We start from the raw sequence: 18,702 nt of genomic DNA on the forward strand, positions 1-18,702 counted from the left end.
TTTTTAGCACCATGTCTGCTCGTCTATCTCGTATTTCCACAGGTTCTGACTCAGTCTTTCTCCCCTTGAGGGTGCTCTTGATTTTCAGAATCACTTTTGGCTTGAATCTTTTACATTTTTTCCTTACAAACCCCGACCAAAACATTGTTTCTTTGAAGTCAGCATCATTAAATTAATCGATGCAAATTACACTCTCGCTTTGCCTGTGCTATTTCACGTGAGCCAATTTAACTGGAGAGGTCCATACTTTCCTTGTGTTCACATCATTTTCAAATGAACATGCTACCAAAACACATACTACGCAATTTGAAATTGCCTCCAGTCTTCTGTAAGTGACATCAGCACAAAGCTCACATGTTGGAGCCAAAAGTGGGCATTCCAAAATGTGCAGAGACTCATTAGAAAACAAGCCTAAAATCACCATTGTGTCTATTTTGGGGGGCATTTTAACTGGCATTTTCAGGTCCAGAACAATGAAATAGATGCCAATGGTGTCACCATTAGAGGGGTCATTTGAATAGAAATTATATTTTAACCCTCTATACACAAAAACTCCTGCAGCCTGTGTACCCAGCTGGCTATCTATTCATCTGTCTTGTAGATCAGAGCAATGGCAGCGTTTCCAAGCCCTCTAACCACACATGTGTTAAATACTGCCAACGGTGTTCCAGGATCCAACATGGCCCTCAGCCTACATCGACTGGACCCCTCATCTGAGACATGGATGGTTATCACGACTGGGTAAAATGGCTATCTATTAAATGAATGAAATTGAATGTGTGAGAAGAAACCTCTGAACAAAAAGAGCTTACTTTCCAAATGTTGTCTCTGTAGGATGACAAATTCAGATGGTCGTTGCCCTGGGCTTATCACACAAGAAATGTTTCTGTCTGGTGTGTACAAACTGCACTTTGAAACTGCTCCATATTGGGACAGTTTGGGGGAGACCTCCTTTTACCCTTATGTTGAGGTGAGACAAGTTGAACAACTAATTTATTTTTTCATTTGTTTTTGTTGTGTGGTTGTATCTTAAAGCAACTGGAGCTAAATATAGTGCACTACTTAGTTGTAACCAGCAGAGACGCTGTTGATTCATTCATCCATCCATCCATTTTATACTGCTTGTCCCTTTTGGGGTTACGGGGGGCTGGAGCCTATCCCAGCTGCACTCGGGCGGAAGGCAGAGTACACCCTGGACATGTCGCCACCTCATCACAGGGTCAACACAGAGAGACAGACAACCATTGACACTCACTTTAACACACCAATTTAGTGTTGCCAATCAACCTATCCCCAGGTGCATGTCTTTCAGTCTCAACTAATATGACGTCTAAATAAGAGCAGCATGTTATCAGCAAAGTAAAAAATCATTTTCAGTTATACCATGTATATCTACTGTATGTGCTGCAGTAAATTTATATTTTGCTCTTTTGAAATGACAAACTATATCATTTTGAATGAAATTACTAAATGTTGTGTTTGTGTTGTTGCAGATTGTCTTCACTATCAACGACCCAAGTCAAAAGTACCATATACCTCTGCTCCTGAGTCGCTTCTCATACAGTACTTACAGAGGGAGCTAGTGTCTCTGTCCTAACCTTTGCAATCTGACATTCATTACCAATGTATATGTCAATGCATGTACACAAACAAATGCCACATGTTCCATGTTATGTTTCATCATTAGTAAAGAAAATGACTGACTTTATGCATGCTTTACTGACCTACGTACGGCAGGGATCCAGTCCACTGGCGCCACACATTGGCTACCCATCGCTTTCAAAATTATTGGTTAAATGCAGGGATACATTTTACTACCATTGTATATGTGATGAATAAAGTCCAATTATTCTCTACTAAAAACATATGCACTCTCCAGCATAGACAGATCATACTGTCAACTGTATATGAAATTGTATTTAAACGGCATGACATATGCCTTAAAGGGGTCATATTATGATTTTTTGTTCTACGTATAAAACATTTCATTTGTGGTCTACATAACATGTAAATGCCGTATTTTGCATAGATTATATTTTACAGACCGCCTTTAAACCACTTTCTGGCTAGCTTTATCTTTGACCTTTTTTTTTTTTTTACTTACAACTATACCTAATATATAAAGGGGTGGACAAGTGATTATTACCTGCAGGGCAAACATTAGCTAACCAGAAGGCAATAACAATGTAAACAAAAAACACCTGCTTAAAAGATCTAATACCTGAGGAATGTAAGGTGGGAGTACAGTAATTACCTAACGTTACATTATTATTTTCCATAACAATTTAGCCCCCTCCACAATATTAACCCGACGTTAAAACAGAACTAGCTATTTATTGATTAGCAATTGCCGAATCATGTAACATTAGCTTAATGCTAACAAGCCAGGTTACTATCAGATTCTGTAACAGACAAATAATTTCATGTAGGCTAACGTTACCTACCTGCTACCTCTGTCTTTTCTCGTTTCTACTCCTCTTCTTTTCTCTTTTTTCTTCCTTGGGCACCTGACAGTTTTGGCCGTTTTGACATCTTGTGTTGATTTTTTGATGTGGTGACGTCCAAAAAGAGTCATGATACGGTAAGGGAGAGGGGGGGGGGGGGGGCGTAATGTTGTAACAAAATAATATTTCTATTAAATAGGCTTTACTTTGCATTTTAATTAACGTGGGATTATTTTTTGTATTTAGAAATAATAGTACCAACTTTCTTTCTTTTTTTTTTTTTCTCCAACATTTGTGGCACTGGCGTGGCGCCCCCTGATGGACGGCGCCCTTAGCATTTGCCTATACGGCCTATGCCACGGGCCGGCCCTGAGTATGACGGTCCTCCTGGTAGGGGGGTATCCCTTTATGGAGGATGCCTGTGCGTGACTTTGTTTAACGTGGGGAGACTGGTGCACAGACAGTCACAACACGATCCTTGACAGATCCGGGTCAGGGTCCAGTGGCATGGAGTCCAAGACGTCTGGGGACCCTTCATCCGCCATCCCAGCTGTTGTGACGCTCCATAAAGTTAGCAGTCATCCTCCGCCTGTTCCACCGTTGAGGTCTTGGGTTGTTATTTCCCCATAACTGGGCCCACGTGGATCTGGGGGTGCCTTCTTCCGCCATCACAGCCGTTGTGGTGGTTCAAACATCTACCGTCTTCCGCCTGCTCCGCCGTTGAGGTCTTCACCGTATCCCTGGCTAGGGGGGAGTCAGGTACTAGGCCTTTGCCAAGGGCCACCTGGGGTAACAGTAGTAAAGGGGTTAACCTCCTAGTGCCCCGAGACCCCATAGAAGAGCCTCCACTTTAACGTCATGCCTAGGACACCAAAAATAAATGTGTAATAATACCATATTTTTTATGCCTTGAAAATTAAGTAAAACTATAGAAAATACGTTGATAAATGAACAAGTCAGGATTTATACAATACATTGTTTGTGAGGCACTTTAAGGCACTCGTGATTAAGGGCTTGATAAATAACATTTGATTGATTGATCGTATAAAATGGGAGCATGTGCCCCCACCAAGATGGCCGCCTTGTAGGCATGCCACTTGCATGGCTGCTACATCGATGGTTATGACAAGAAGTGATAGTTGTAATGTAGTAGGTAAACCTGTATGCAGTAAAAGTCGCAAAAAAACACGAACACATTGAACTGACAGAACATTTTAACAAAACCAGAAGGTTGATTTTTTTTTGTCACCAAATGATGTTCGAATCCAGCTTTGTTCGATTGCGTTTGCCTGTCTGCGGTCGATCGCTATTCGACTACTCTTCCTTGAGCGAGTTAGCTTGCTCCTACTGGGTAGTCAGGGCCTGGCCTGTGGGATGCAAGTTTAGCATTTGTGTTACATTCTCATCATTTGAGTCTACTTGTACCAAAACCATGGCGGACGACGAATTAGAAACAATAAGGCGGCAAAGAATGGCAGAGCTACAGGCAAAGCAGGGGGTAAGAAAGCTTTGTGTTTGGGAAGCGTGTTAGCCTAGCTTTCACCTAACAAGGAGATGCTGACTTGAAAAAGGTTTCTAGCTCTTGTGGTAAAAAAAACTGTCATCTGGGCGGCACGTCGGTGATATAATGAGATTATATAAAATATCGTTGCGCAAATTGGAACGTTTTATGTTAGATTAATAAACAAAGGTTAAATAATCGAAAACTCACCCAATGTTTATTAGCTGCTAGCTAGCTTTGCATGACAGTGCACACCCCTCTCCTGGTCAGGTGGGATTGAAGCGTGGACTTCCATGCTATTATATGCAAAAAATTGTATTTACACTTCGGACTGTTGAATTTACAAGTGCTTCAACGCAATATAGAAACATAAACATCAGCTAATACATACACTTTAAGTAATACATCACCAAATCACAAAACCCTTTTATTTTGAAGCAGGTAGGGGACCACACTTGCTATACATTATGGTAAAAGGTTTTACTTGTATAGCGCTTTTCTACCTTCAAGGTACTCAAAGCGCTTTGACACTATTTCCCCATTCACCCATTCACACTGATGGCGCAAGGCGCTAACCACGACCCATCAGGAGCAACGGACGTGACGAGGTTGGTAGAAGCTGGGGATCGAACCAGGAACCCTCGGGTTGCTGGCACGGCCACTCGTCCAACTGCGCCACGCCGTCCCATTACTGTTGCTATACAGTATTGAATGATTAGGAAAACCTTAAGTAGGGCTGTAACGATTGGTTTTCACAAGGTAGAAGTTAGTTTATCCATAAATAATGTGAAAATTGAGAAGGTGTCTGAAATCAAATTTCTTGGGGTCAGCCTAGATGAAAAGTTGACATGGAAAGCTCATATATTTCATGTGAAAAATAAGGTATCTAAAAGCTTATTTATTTTGAACAAGGTTAAATACAGTTTCCCGTGTAATACAATGAGAATGTTATATTGCTTAATTATTGTGCAGAAATATGAGGAAATACATATCACAGCAACATATTGCCTGTATTTCTTTTACAGAAAAGAGCAATTCGTATTATTTTTAAAGTAGGATATAGAGACCACACAAATCCACTCTTCATCGACGTCCCACTGGGGTGAGTTTTTCCTTGCCCTTATGTGGGCTCTGTACCGAGGATGTCGTTGTGGCTTGTGCAGCCCTTTGAGACACTTGTGATTTAGGGCTATATAAATAATCATTGATTGATTGATTGATTGATTAGGTCAGGATTATTAAAACTAAAAGACATTGTAGAATTGCACACTCAATTAGTGATGTTCAAAGCTAGAAATAAAGTTCTTCCGAAGGACTTACAAAAGTTATTTGTGTTCACGTCTGAAGATGAGAGTCACAGGAGGCCGTATGACTTTAAACATCCAAGAGCGCGAACAAATTTGAAACAAATGCGCTTGTCTGTTCCTGGTGTGAAAGCATGGAATTCTCTAAAGAAAGACTTAAAAAGTTGCAAGAATATTTTTGAATTTAAAAAGAGTTACAAAAAGACACAACTGGAATTATATCAAAATGATTTTTGACTTTGATTGGACGTGTCATTGTGAAAATGCTTAAACGAAAATTAAAAAGTATGTTGGAATTCGGGTGTTGGTAGAGGGAACAGTGATAAAGTCATCTAAAATACTTTGTGTTAAAAAAGGGGGCAGATAAATATAGGAATATTATTTCATCCGCTCCTTTCTGATCATGGAAATGTATAAGAAACAAAAACAATGAAAGTGTGAACTGTACGTGGCTTGTATATATACATTTTCATGAAAGGAATAAAAAGAAATGATGATGATGAACAATGATTTGAGTCAGAATTTGTGGTTGCAGATATGGACGATATTATCTTTTTAGAACGATACAATCTGAAACGATTCAGTGAGATGAAATTGATTTATTAATTTTTTAGGCAAAAAAAACAAAACAGTGTGATTGTGTAATAAATACTGGATACTGGACTCTGCAGGTCAATCAATCAATCAATCAATGTTTATTTATATAGCCCTAAATCACAAGTGTCTCAAAGGGCTGCACAAGCCACAACGACATCCTCGGTACAAAGCCCACATAAGGGCAAGGAAAAACTCACCCCAGTGGGACGTCGATGTGAATGACTATGAGAAACCTTGGAGAGGACCGCATATGTGGGAATCACTAATAAGCCGGAGTTCTTTAAATGCAGATTTCTTGCCGGGACATATGGTACAATGCAATCGACAAGATAGGACGGAGCTAGACCGTGTAGTATTTTATACGTAAGTAGTAAAACCTTAAAGTCACATCTTAAGTGCACAGGAAGCCAGTGCAGGTGAGCCAGTATAGGCGTAATATGATCAAACTTTCTTGTTCTTGTCAAAAGTCTAGCAGCCGCATTTTGTACCAATTGTAGTCTTTTAATGCTAGACATAGGGAGACCCGAAAATAATACGTTACAGTAGTCGAGACGAGACGTAACGAACGCATGAATAATGATCTCAGCGTCGCTAGTGGATAAAATAGAACGAATTTTAGCGATATTACGGAGATGAAAGAAGGCCGTTTTAGTAACACTCTTAATGTGTGATTCAAACGAGAGAGTTGGGTCGAAGATAATACCCAGATTCTTTACTGATTCGACTTGTGTAATTGTTTGGTTGTCAAATGGTGGTATTATTATATAAATGTCGGTGTTTAGCAGGACCGATAATCAGCATTTCCGTTTTCTTGGCGTTGAGTTGCAAGAAGTTAGCGGACATCCATTGTTTAATTTCATTAAGACACGCCTCCAGCTGACTACAATCCGGCGTGTTGGTCAGCTTTAGGGGCATGTAGAGTTGGGTGTCATCAGCATAACAGTGAAAGCTAACACCGTATTTGCGTATGATGTCGCCTAGCGGCAACATGTAAATACTAAAGAGTGCAGGGCCAAGAACCGAACCCTGGGGGACTCCGCACGTTACCTTAACATAGTCCGAGGTCACATTATTATGGGAGACGCATTGCATCCTGTCAGTAAGATAAGAGTTAAACCACGACAAAGCTAAGTTTGACATACCAATACGTGTTTTAATACGCTCTAATAAAATATTATGATCGACGGTATCGAAAGCAGCGCTAAGATCAAGAAGCAGCAACATAGATGACGCATCAGAATCCATCGTTAGCAGTAGATCATTAGTCATTTTTGCGAGGGCTGTCTCCGTAGAGTGATTTGCCCTGAAACCGGATTGAAAAGGTTCACAGAGATTGTTAGACACTAAGTGTTCATTTAGCTGCTGTGCGACAATTTTTTCGAGGATTTTCGAAATAAAGGGAAGGTGGGACACCGGTCGGTAGTTTACCATGAGGTCAGGATCAAGGTTAGGTCTTTTGAGCAGAGGATGAATAACCGCTTTCTTGAATGCTAGGGGAACAGTGCCAGAGGAAAGTGATAAGTTTATAATATTTAGCACTGATGGACCTAATAATACAAAAAGCTCCTTGATAAGTTTCCCAGGAAGTGGGTCAAGTAAACATGTTGTTTGTTTTATCCCACTTACACGCCGTAATAGTTCCTCTAAAGTTATTTCATCAAAAAGAGAGAGACTATTTTGTATTGCAGTATCCGTCGTAGATACAGTTGTATCTGTGTTAATAGAACCCAGTTGTAGCTGGGATGCGTTGTCTTTAATATCCTTTCTAATGAGTTCAATTTTCTTATTAAAGAAATTCATAAAGTCATCTGCCGAGTGGGTGGAGCTATTGGGAGGAGTCCCTTGTTGGGTTAGCGATGCTACTGTACTAAACAAAAATTTAGGGTCGTTTTTGTTGAGGCGGATGAGATTTGAGTAATATTTAGCTTTAGCTAAGGTAAGCATGCGTTTATAAGTTATTAAACTATCACTCCATGCTTGATGGAAAACCTCAAGCTTGGTCGCGCGCCATTTGCGTTCCAACTTTCTACATGATAATTTATGAGCTCTGGTTTCTTCTGTAAACCATGGGGTGCGCCTTTTAGGGGCCCTTTTTTGTTTTAGCGGTGCTATACTATCAATGGTTTTGCGCAGGGCATTGTCAAAGTTGTTAGTTAGGTTATCAATAGAGCCGACATAATTCGGGAATGGTGCCATTACCGAAGGCAGTAGGTCAGCAAGAGTCATCGTTGTGGCAGCATTAATGTTGCGGCTGCTATGGCAGTTATTATTATTATTAGTTTGTTGACAATGAGTCAGAACTTCGAATTTTATAAGGTAATGATCGGACATTACTTTAGTATATGGGAGTACCATAACTTTGGAGGTGGTGACACCCCTGACCAGCACTAGATCTATCGTATTACCGTTGCGATGCGTAGGTTCATTTATTATTTGTGTAAGACCACAGCTATCAATTATAGTCTGGAGCGCCACGCACTGAGGGTCCGATGGGGTATTCATATGGATATTAAAGTCCCCCATTATGATTATATTGTCTGCGTGCGTCACTAGATCAGCAACGAACTCTGAGAATTCATTGATAAAGTCCGAGTAGGGCCCTGGGGGGCGGTAGATAACAGCCATATCGAGAGGCAGCGGTGCGACAGACCTCATAGTAAGCACCTCAAACGATTTGTATTTATTATTTAGGTTAGGGGTAAGGTTAAAGTTTTCATTGTATATTAGTGCGACCTCCCCACCCCTTTTAAGGGGACGGGCAATATGCGCATTCGTATAGTTAGGAGGAGATGCCTCATTTAGCGCAAAAAAATCGTCTGGTTTGAGCCAGGTTTCGCTAAGACCAATGACGTTAAGATTGTTGTCTCTAATGACCTCATTAACTAATAACGTTTTGTCAGACAATGATCTTATGTTTAAAAAGCCCATATTATAAGTATGGGGCTGTTTTGACGAGTTTTTGTTTAAATTATCCGTAGTAGCAATATTAATAATGTTGCGTTTATTATACGTAGTGCACTTTAAATAGTTTCGACCATATCTAGGAATTGATACGACGGGAATTTTCAGATTGTTTGCTTGATGCTGCGATCGACTGAACGCATCATGATTTGCCACCTCAGTAGAATGCATATCTACCCCTGACACATTCACAACAGAAAACACATTATGTGAGTTGTGTGTTATTCTAAGAAAATTGCTATGCGTACAGGAATTATCCAGCCTGGCGCTGGCTAGTTCTAGCTTAACTGACTCCTCACCCGGACTAGCAGGCTCTGTAATTGCCTGTGACCAGGCTTGCTCTAGTGTAGTTAGTCAAATGTGACTTAAACAGTAGTCTATGTTTTTAGGCAGGATGATGGCGCCTTCCTGGTTAGGGTGAAGGCCGTCTCTCATCAGCAAGCCTGGTTTGCCCCAGAAAGAGGGCCAATTATCAATAAACGTTAGTCCCTGTTGTCTACAGAAGCTAGCCAGCCACTTGTTAAGCGAGACTAATCTGCTATATCTCTCATCATTGCCTCTCGCAGGCAGGGGGCCAGAGACAATTACTCGATGCCTGGACATCTTTCTAGCGAGATCACAAGTCCTGGCTATGTTTCTCTTTGTAATCTCTGACTGTCTCATTCTAGTGTCATTGGAGCCAACGTGTACAACTATATTCGCATAACTAGTGGTGCGATTAGCCTGTCGTACGTGTTTACTAGGCCTGTTGCGAGTTAGCTCCCTAAGATTAGCCTCAATGTCAGGTGCTCTGGCACCGGGGATACACTTAATTGTGGCTGGTTTGCTAAGCTTTATGTTTCGGGTGATGGAGTCCCCTATGACTAAAGTGTGGTGCCCGGTAGACTGGGGTGTAGGACTAGCTAAAGAGCTAAATTTATTATGCGTCTCAACCGGTACACCGTAGCTTGTAGGCCGCTTAGGACTACTACAGGCTAGGCTAGTAGCTCGCTACAGCTAACGCTAGCAGATGTGTCCGCAACATCTAAAGTTACGAGATTACTCTGCTCTAACTGGCGGACACGGCCCTGTAGCAGAGCCAGCCTCTCCGTGAGTAAGGTGCAAGACGCGCAGGAAGCCATACTCATGGTGTTTTCTGTCACCGAGTGAAGTTCCTGCTGTCTTCCGAGAAGTCCTGGTCACAGTGTGCAGGAGTAGATTCCTTCTGACCGGCGACCGGCGCCGCCTTTCTCCGCGCTAGCTTCGTTAGCTTAGCAGCTAGCTGCTAGCTAGCTGCGGGAGGGGTGGTGAGACAGAGATCGGGTGATTTGCAAGTTAAATAGTACTACTAAATATGTTGAGAAAGTAATAAAGAAAGCTGCAGAACAATTAAAAGCACACAAATAGAACGATACTTAGCTTTTTCGAAACAGCGAGCAGTCAGCGAGCAGTCACGCACGGCAGGTGAAGTTTCCTATATTCCTGTTATTTCTTGTGAGAGAATTAGATATAAATGAATCGTATCTGCAAACAGACAAGTCAAGAACAATTAATGGCCAATGCATTCACATTGTATTTGAATAAAGTGCAACCAACACTTTAGGTTGAATTATCAAGAGGAAATCTTTTCTGCTCACATTTTGACATTTAAGCAATTTTCAATAAAAGTACAGTAACCAACATTTTAAAAGTAGATTTATTTACCTGCTAAATAAAGTTCCCCGAACCGGCCACACAGTATCTGTTCTCTGCCCTGGTTTAAACGATGAAGGACAGCGTCTCAGGTGTGCAGAAGCATGTATCCCCTCATCCCTGTTAATGGTGTTGGCCCCTTGCTTTCTATTTTACTTAGCCTCTTGGAGCCATCTTGGTTTCTGATTAAATTACTTTTCCTTGGGTGCCAGTTGTTGGGTTGTGGCTTCATGGTGTTGTGTTCCGGAAGTTGGTCCCTCACTGTATTTTGCTCCGCTGCCACTTTGTTGTGTTTGTTGTGTCCCTTGTGGATTAACTTATTGTATAGTGTCGTTTGTATTTGTTGAGGCTTTTGCTATCGTGCTGTAGGTGAAAGTTTTTATGTTGTTAATAATAATATTGTCTTGTGGAATTTGCGTTTGTTGTGACCTTTCTCGACCATCGTAGCTATCCGCCATTTTTGTTTTGAAGATGTCTGTATCATTAAAAGTCCTAATCTTCATATTAAGTCTGCCGTTCTTAAATCCAAAGTTTTCCTTTCTCTTGTATCGATAATATTGATCGATTCCCTTTTAAAATGGTCTTGGATCGATACCTTTCTTCCAGAAAGCAAACTTGCTGAGCACAGATTGATTTAGTTGAATCTAAGAAGTATAAATCAACATATCGATTAATCGTTGCACCCCTGCCCTTTAGGGCTGACTGTGTGGTGTCATTTACTCATTTTTAGGTTTGCCTTAATGTGACTGTGGGTTTCTTTTTTTCATCTTGCTATAGAATGCCTCAAAAAATCAGCAAGGAGAGGAGGCCAAACAAAGGTGAGTCGCAAGATGGATTTTTCATTTCACTGCATATAAATAGAAAGAGAATATTTATTATCAATGTCAATTTCTTTACAATTTCTTTTACAAAAACTATGTTGTAGTGCTGGGCAATTAATCGAAAAATAATTACAACCGTCATTTAGCACTTCAAACTGATGTGCCTTAAAGGCACTGCCTTTAGCGTCCTCTACAACCTGTCGTCACGTCCGCTTGTCCTCCATACAATCAGCGTGTCGGCCTAGTCACATAATATATGGGGCTTTTACACACATGAATGCATGTGAATGCAATGTATACTTGATCAACAGCCATACAGGTCACACGGAGGGTGGCCGAATAAACAACTTTAACAGTGTTACAAATATGCGCCACACTGTGAACCCACACCAAACAAGAATGACAAACACATTTCGGGAGAACATTCGCACCGTAACACAACATAAACACAACAGAGCAAATACCCAGAACCCCTTGCAGCACTGACTCTTCCGGGACGCTACAATATTCACCCCCCGCTACCACCAACCCCCGGCCCCCCCTCCTCCCCCCTCTATTTTTCAATTGTTGCTGCTTGTAAGTTGTTGAGAATTTTTTGAAGTTTCTGGAGACTTCTTTAATTCTTTTTGTGACTTTTTCTTTATCAAAAACGACTACCAACAAATCTAGCACCTTTTTCTGGTGTTATTGGAGACTGTACTTGTGTTTAAAGACTACTTCTGTCGCTCGATAGACGTCACACTTGCTTCGTGCTGTTGCTCCAGTTGCATTTTCTCTTTTAAAGTCGCCACTGTCCTCTTTAGATTCGCACATTTTGTAGATCTGCCTCCGCTGCACACAATCCTGTGCATAATGCTCATGTCATCACAACATCCGGTTTCAGTAGCGCTGTTTCGATGATCAAAATCTTTTTCCGGCGTAGCACCAGGTTCTTGGTGCATCTTCAGTCAATAGTGCACAAATAATAGGCTATATGTAATGTATGAAGATATATAAATACTTTGATTCCTAAGTAATAGCGATAGGACCAGGAAATGGCGTGTATTCCGCGGCGCAGTTGCATACATGTTACGTACTTTGCCTAAGTTGTTTACATAAGTCAGTTGAAAAATAAAGCTAACGTAAGTCGACGCTGATGTTTGTCTCCTCTACTTAACAGCCAAAAAAAATAAACACCCCAAATATCTGACACTATATTTATCCATCCATACAGTGTATTACTTTTATTTGTTTTCACTTTTAAAAAAGTTAAGGTGTGACGACTTTTATTTTGGCGTGACGAGCTGCCACAATCAAGTACCGGTACATGTAGGGGAAACCCTGACAGTTGAACTTGCCTTTTTTTCCTCCCCACAGAGAGGCTGATATGAGAAACTCCCTATTGTCTCAAGTTCTAGATCAGTCTGCTCGTGCAAGATGTAAGTGTTTCTTATCATCAAATCTTATCTATTCACTCAAATTACAAATCCAATTGTGTAGAATAGGACATTACATGATTAGAATACATGTTTTTGTAGGGGGTTAACATACTGCCTTATATCTGCAAAACTTTTGATCAAACACAAATGGTTTCTCCCTTTAGTGAACAATCTTGCTTTGGTAAAACCGGAGAAGGCCAAGGCTGTAGAGGATTATCTCATTCAAATGACTCGCTTTGGGACAATCGCAGGAAAGGTAAGTAAATCATGTCTGATGCTTAAAATCGACTTGGATGAACTATATTCCTATGTTAGATTTTGTTTGTTTGAAAAATAATCAATCTTTGAAGCTGCTCATCAATTTAGTGTTTAGTTTGAAACCAATTTTACAGAGACATCCTGAATGAAAACCAACACTTTCCATCCAATCTGATGGAGCTTGAGAGGTGCTGCAAAAAGGAATGGGTGAAACTGCCCAAAGCCCAAGCTTGTGGCATCATATTAAAAAAGACTTGAGGCTTTTTTGCTGCCAAATGTGCTTCAACAAAGTATTGAGCAAAGGCTGTGAACACTTATTTATCAGACTCAACTTTAAAATCCTAATGAAAAAAAAAAGACATGCATGTTCTTGTTTCTCATAATGATTGTGATTGATAGGCAAAATTCCCCAAAAAGTGAAGTTCCCCTTTAAGGCCTGAAAAATGTCTGAAATTCATAAAAGGTTTTCAATATAATTTTAAAAGGTCTTAAAAATCTATTAACGGTGCATAAACTTCAGTCTTGTTTATTAATGTTTTGATTTTTGAGGATGCTATAACGTAACTACAAAACGGAACCAAAGTAGGCTACCTGTGCTGCCTCGTCAGAATGTATCACACACCATCAGCTGCTGTGTTACAGCTTAGTATAGCAGCAGATAAAACTAAACAGAAGCTCACAGCAAAGCCGAATTACTCGCATAAGATGGGTAAGTGCAAAATCTACGATTTATGGCTCCATAACGATCAATTTAATGCATGCTTGAAGCCGGTGGATGGAAATGTACAAACCCCTTTTCCATATGAGTTGGGAAATTGTGTTAGATGTAAATATAAACGGAATACAATGATTTGCAAATCATTTTCAACCCATATTCAATTGAATATGCTATAAAGACAACATATTTGATGTTCAAACTGATAAAAAAAATTTTTTTGCAAATAATCATTAACTTTAGAATTTGATGCCAGCAACACGTGACAAAGAAGTTGGGAAAGGTGACAATAAATACTAATAAAGTTGAGGAATGCTCATCAAACACTTATTTGGAACATCCCACAGGTGAACAGGCAAATTGGGAACAGGTGGGTGCCATGATTGGGTATAAAAGTAGATTCCATGAAATGCTCAGTCATTCACAAACAAGGATGAGGCAAGGGTCACCACTTTGTGAACAAATGCGTGAGCAAATTGTTCAACAGTTTAAGAAAAACCTTTCTCAACCAGCTATTGCAAGGAATTTAGGGATTTCACCATCTACGGTCCTTAATATCATCAAAGGGTTCAGAGAATCTGGAGAAATCACTGCACGTAAGCAGCTAAGCCCGTGACCTTCGATCCCTCAGGCTGTACTGCATCAACAAGCGACATCAGTGTGTAAAGGATATCACCACATGGGCTCAGGAAGACTTCAGAAACCCACTGTCAGTAACTACAGTTGGTCGCTACATCTGTAAGTGCAAGTTAAAACTCTCCTATGCAAGGCGAAAACCGTATATCAACAACACCCAGAAACGCCGTCAGCTTCGCTGGGCCTGAGCTCATCTAAGATGGACTGATACAAAGTGGAAAAGTGTTCTGTGGTCTGACGAGTCCACATTTCAAATTGTTTTTGGAAACTGTGGACGTCGTGTCCTCCGGACCAAAGAGGAAAAGAACCATCCGGATTGTTATAGGCGCAAAGTTGAAAAGCCAGCATCTGTGATAGTATGGGGGTGTATTAGTGCCCAAGACATGGGTAACTTACACATCTGTGAAGGTGCCATTAATGCTGAAAGGTACATACAGGTTTTGGAGCAACATATGTTGCCATCCAAGCAACGTTACCATGGACGACCCTGCTTATTTCAGCAAGACAATGCCAAGCCACGTGTTACATCAACGTGGCTTCATAGTAAAAGAGTGCGGGTACTAGACTGGCCTAACTGTAGTCCAGACCTGTCTCCCATTGAAAATGTGTGGCGCATTATGAAGCCTAAAATACCACAACGGAGACCCCCGGACTGTTGAACAACTTAAGCTGTACATCAAGCAAGAATGGGAAAGAATTCCACCTGAGAAGCTTCAAAAATGTGTCTCCTCAGTTCCCAAACGTTTACTGAGTGTTGTTAAAAGGAAAGGCCATGTAACACAGTGGTGAACATGCCCTTTCCCAACTACCGGTACTTTGGCACGTGTTGCAGTCATGAAATTCTAAGTTAATGATTTTTATTTTTTTTTTAAATAAAGTTTATGAGTTTGAACATCAAATATCTTGTCTTTGTAGTGCATTCAATTGAATATGGGTTGAAAAGGATTTGCAAATCATGGTATTCCGTTTATATTTACATCTAACACAATTTCCCAACTCATATGGAAATGGGGTTTGTATATATAGAGTATTTAGGAACCGGATGTGGAGCCATCGAGGAGGGAAGCATTTTTAAACATTGCCGTGAAAGTGAATGGAATGATAATGTAAAAGTAAAAAATCTGAGATAAATATATGTCAAAAGATACTGAAACGCTACAAACACTTGCACAACTATACAAGGATCAACTTAACGCCCCCAAAGGAGTTTTATGTGGGTAAAGTGGCGCCAGTTCCCAAAGGAGATCAATATGACATTTTTATTAGTGAAATCATACTACTACATACAGTAAGCACGTGCTAATTTCGTTGTGGTAGTAGTGTATTCACAGCAGTAAAACTATAAAAAAACATAATTCTCATATATTATTTCAATTATTTATTCCAATATTTTCAGGTCAGCTTCTCATGCCTAATCTTTTCTCCAAGTTTATACAGCAACTGACATTAAAAGCTATAAAGGTAGTCTGGCGGTAAAGCTCGGTTGGTAGAGTGGCCGTGCCAGCAACTTGAGGGTTGCAGGTTCGATCCCCACTTCTGCCATCCTAGTCACTACCGTTGTGTCCTTGGGCAAGACACTTTACCCACCTGCTCCCAGTGCCACCCACATTGGTTTAAATGTAACTTAGATATTGGGTTTCACTATGTAAAAGCGCTTTGAGTCACTAGAGAAAAGCGCTATATAAATATAATTCACTTCACTTCACTGTTTAGTGTTTAAGTTCAGTTTATGGTTTGTTGAGGAAAGCAAGGGAGATTTGCGAATGTCAACGTGCCATGCCTAAATGGCATGCCTAAACACTTGTCCTTGTTTATAAGCACTATGTTTTCAAAAAAGTCACAAAAACAGGCAAACATGTATTCATATATACCAGATACAAAATGTGCTGAGCAAATTTGAATGTTATCCACAATATTCACATCCAAATTCTGTTTGAGGCTTGCAAGCCGTAATCGCCTTCCTTCTTTTTAGACAATCGCTCTGTCTGCACTCTGTTTTTCACAATTTTGTGCAGATACAGTAGTAGAACTGTAGATGTTTTTATCTGTTTTCTGAATCCTCAGAGCCACAATAACACTGCAAAAGTTAACCCTTTAGCTTTAGTCCCTTTACAAAGAAAACATATTGTTGTGCTTTCCTCTACCATTCCCGACGTTCTGGTTGTTGTTACATGAAAACACTTGATATGAATGAAGCACACTGCACCGTTTGCAAAAAAAACAATTCAAAGGCAAATGTGAAAAATGGCTGCTTGCTAATATTTTTCAGTTAGTTTACAATAAAGGAGCTTCTGGTGTATTTAGTTAGTTTAAACATTTTGTTATCCATTGTGAAAGAGTAGTGAATAAATTCGTATACTTACAATTTTATTCTGGCCGTCAGATTTTCCTTTGTTTTTTTACATTTTTGTCCGTATGGATGTGAAATGGTCTTAAATTATTTTCAATATGGTCTTAAAAAGTCTTAAAGTCATACATTTGACTTGTTGTAACTTTCAGAAACACTGTTTATGTACATGTGATTTAAAAAAATAAATAAATCTACAAATTCAGAAAAGAAAAAAGTTTCCCATTGTCATTGTGGGTTGTTGTATGTAGAATTTTGAGGACAAAAAAATGTTTTATTCCGTTTTGGAATAAGGCTGTAACATAACAAAATTAGGAAAAAGTGAAGCGCTGCTTTCTAAATGCACTGTAAATCAGTACCTCAACTTACAAGCTTATTAGGTTCTAAGATGGACCTCCTAATTAAAAAAAACATGCATTTCTAATCAACGCCGCCAGCTGAAATACATTTAAATCAATTTAATCATTTTTAACATGTAATATGTCTTTCTAAAAAACACAACGTTTTAGAATGTATTACAAACAACTACAGGAGTATTATGAGGTAATAATGTCCAGTGTTTACCTTGGAGAGTACTTCTACGCTTCTGGTATCTTGTTCCAGCTGCTTCTTCGTCAAACACACCACCTGTACCCTCTCCATATTTTAATGGATAACTGTCTATTTAAATATTATTTTAGCATTGTTGATTAGTTTTAGACTCCCCCTGCTTCAGTATGATGCAGACTAGCAATGCTACACTTCAACTGCTTAGCCAAGTCATTTCTATCTTTAATTCAATGAATATGATCCACTTTTTCTCAGCACTGTCATTCACATTAACTTTCTCCCCCCCCATGCCTGGAAAAACAAAGTTATGTCAATCTCTAGCTTTAAACTAATTCTAGAGCGTAAGATCAAAGGTTATGGGCGGATTTTACTGGGCTCATTGTGACATTCGCGATGCCAAATATGGCCGGGATGCTGGTAACTCAAAGTTTTGCTAGCAATTTAAAGCATAACTATTAGCTGAGAGACATCTATTATCTCAAAACACTCTTAAATTGAGGTATGTCTGGAATAATTTGGATTTTTGTCTTTGGAATGTCAAATCAAACTTGAAGAAGTTTAGTATAGCCACTGTATTGCTAAGAATGTGTTTCCCCCTCTTTTGTCAGATTACAGACTCCGGCTTGATTGAGATTCTACAAAAAGTCAGTCAGCAAACAAAGAACAAAACAACGGTCAAAGTAAAAACACAACTAAGAGAACACAGATATTCATCTTGTCAATTATTTGGTTGTAATGTATCATCATCATCATCCTTTTTCTCAGTTCAACAGGCATAAGGTGATGGACTCGGATGAAGAAGATGATGATTAGCTGACAACTGGACCGTTTGAATGAATTCTTGAGGAATTACAGAAATATATTTCACCAGGACTCTAAAAGTGTCTTCGAGCAGCAGTATGTTACTGTGATCCAGTGATGTGTCTCTGCAAGTAACACACCAGGACAAGGCAGCAACAAGATTCAATTGACAAAATGGTTAAAGCGAAATGTGCTTGCGGGTGGTTTTATCATTAGAGCTACTTTTGTTGTACTCCTGGCAACACTCCGCTGGTCTTCTTTCAGTAGTTACTTTTTTTCCATATTCACTATGATTTCTATTTTACATACAGAGAGAAGTTAGAATAATAAGAAAAACATGCCACAAATGAAGAATTTGGAGGAATCCTACTCGTAAGGACTTGGATCACTTGCTGATATGTATCTGAAATGTTTACAAAAAAATAAAATAAAAGGCCTTAAATGAACAAATACCGCTGTATCCATTCATTTCCTAAAGGGACTAGCTCAGCTGACTTGGATCTTGGGGTCAGAGGCACACACATTGGACTTATCACATGTCAAACAGTTCATTAAAGGCATTTTGATATCAAACTCTTAAGATATTAAAGTGGTTGAGTAACATCATGCTAAAATGTGATTTATAAATTGAATGCTATTCCCAAACAGGACTACATAGGCTTGTCGTTAACATGAATAA

General features: G+C 39.7%; 2 protein-coding genes across 5 annotated transcripts in view; both read left to right on the forward strand.

The window, feature by feature from the left end:
* The window catches only part of uraha (urate (5-hydroxyiso-) hydrolase a), a 133,803-nt gene extending 131,940 nt beyond the window's left edge, over positions 1 to 1,863 (forward strand). For all 4 annotated transcript variants that reach the window (XM_061964167.2, XM_061964168.2, XM_061964170.2 and 1 more), the window contains 3 exons: positions 602 to 741; positions 835 to 970; positions 1,494 to 1,863. In XM_061964167.2, the coding sequence (XP_061820151.2) occupies positions 602 to 741; positions 835 to 970; positions 1,494 to 1,583 (366 nt within the window). In that variant the 3' untranslated portion in view covers positions 1,584 to 1,863. The remainder of the gene's footprint in view (positions 1 to 601; positions 742 to 834; positions 971 to 1,493) is intronic.
* Positions 1,864 to 3,743: 1,880 nt separating this feature from the next.
* On the forward strand, positions 3,744 to 18,473 carry pdcd5 (programmed cell death 5). The gene is made up of 6 exons (XM_061964172.2): positions 3,744 to 3,942; positions 11,256 to 11,296; positions 12,656 to 12,717; positions 12,882 to 12,973; positions 17,831 to 17,902; positions 17,988 to 18,473. Exons 1-6 carry the CDS (start codon positions 3,877 to 3,879, stop codon positions 18,033 to 18,035), a joined length of 381 nt encoding a protein of 126 aa, XP_061820156.1. The 5' UTR covers positions 3,744 to 3,876; the 3' UTR covers positions 18,036 to 18,473.
* The last annotated feature ends 229 nt before the right edge of the window (positions 18,474 to 18,702 follow it).

This window comes from Nerophis lumbriciformis, linkage group LG06 (assembly GCF_033978685.3).
Source record: "Nerophis lumbriciformis linkage group LG06, RoL_Nlum_v2.1, whole genome shotgun sequence".
In the NCBI taxonomy this organism is placed as follows: domain Eukaryota; kingdom Metazoa; phylum Chordata; class Actinopteri; order Syngnathiformes; family Syngnathidae; genus Nerophis; species Nerophis lumbriciformis.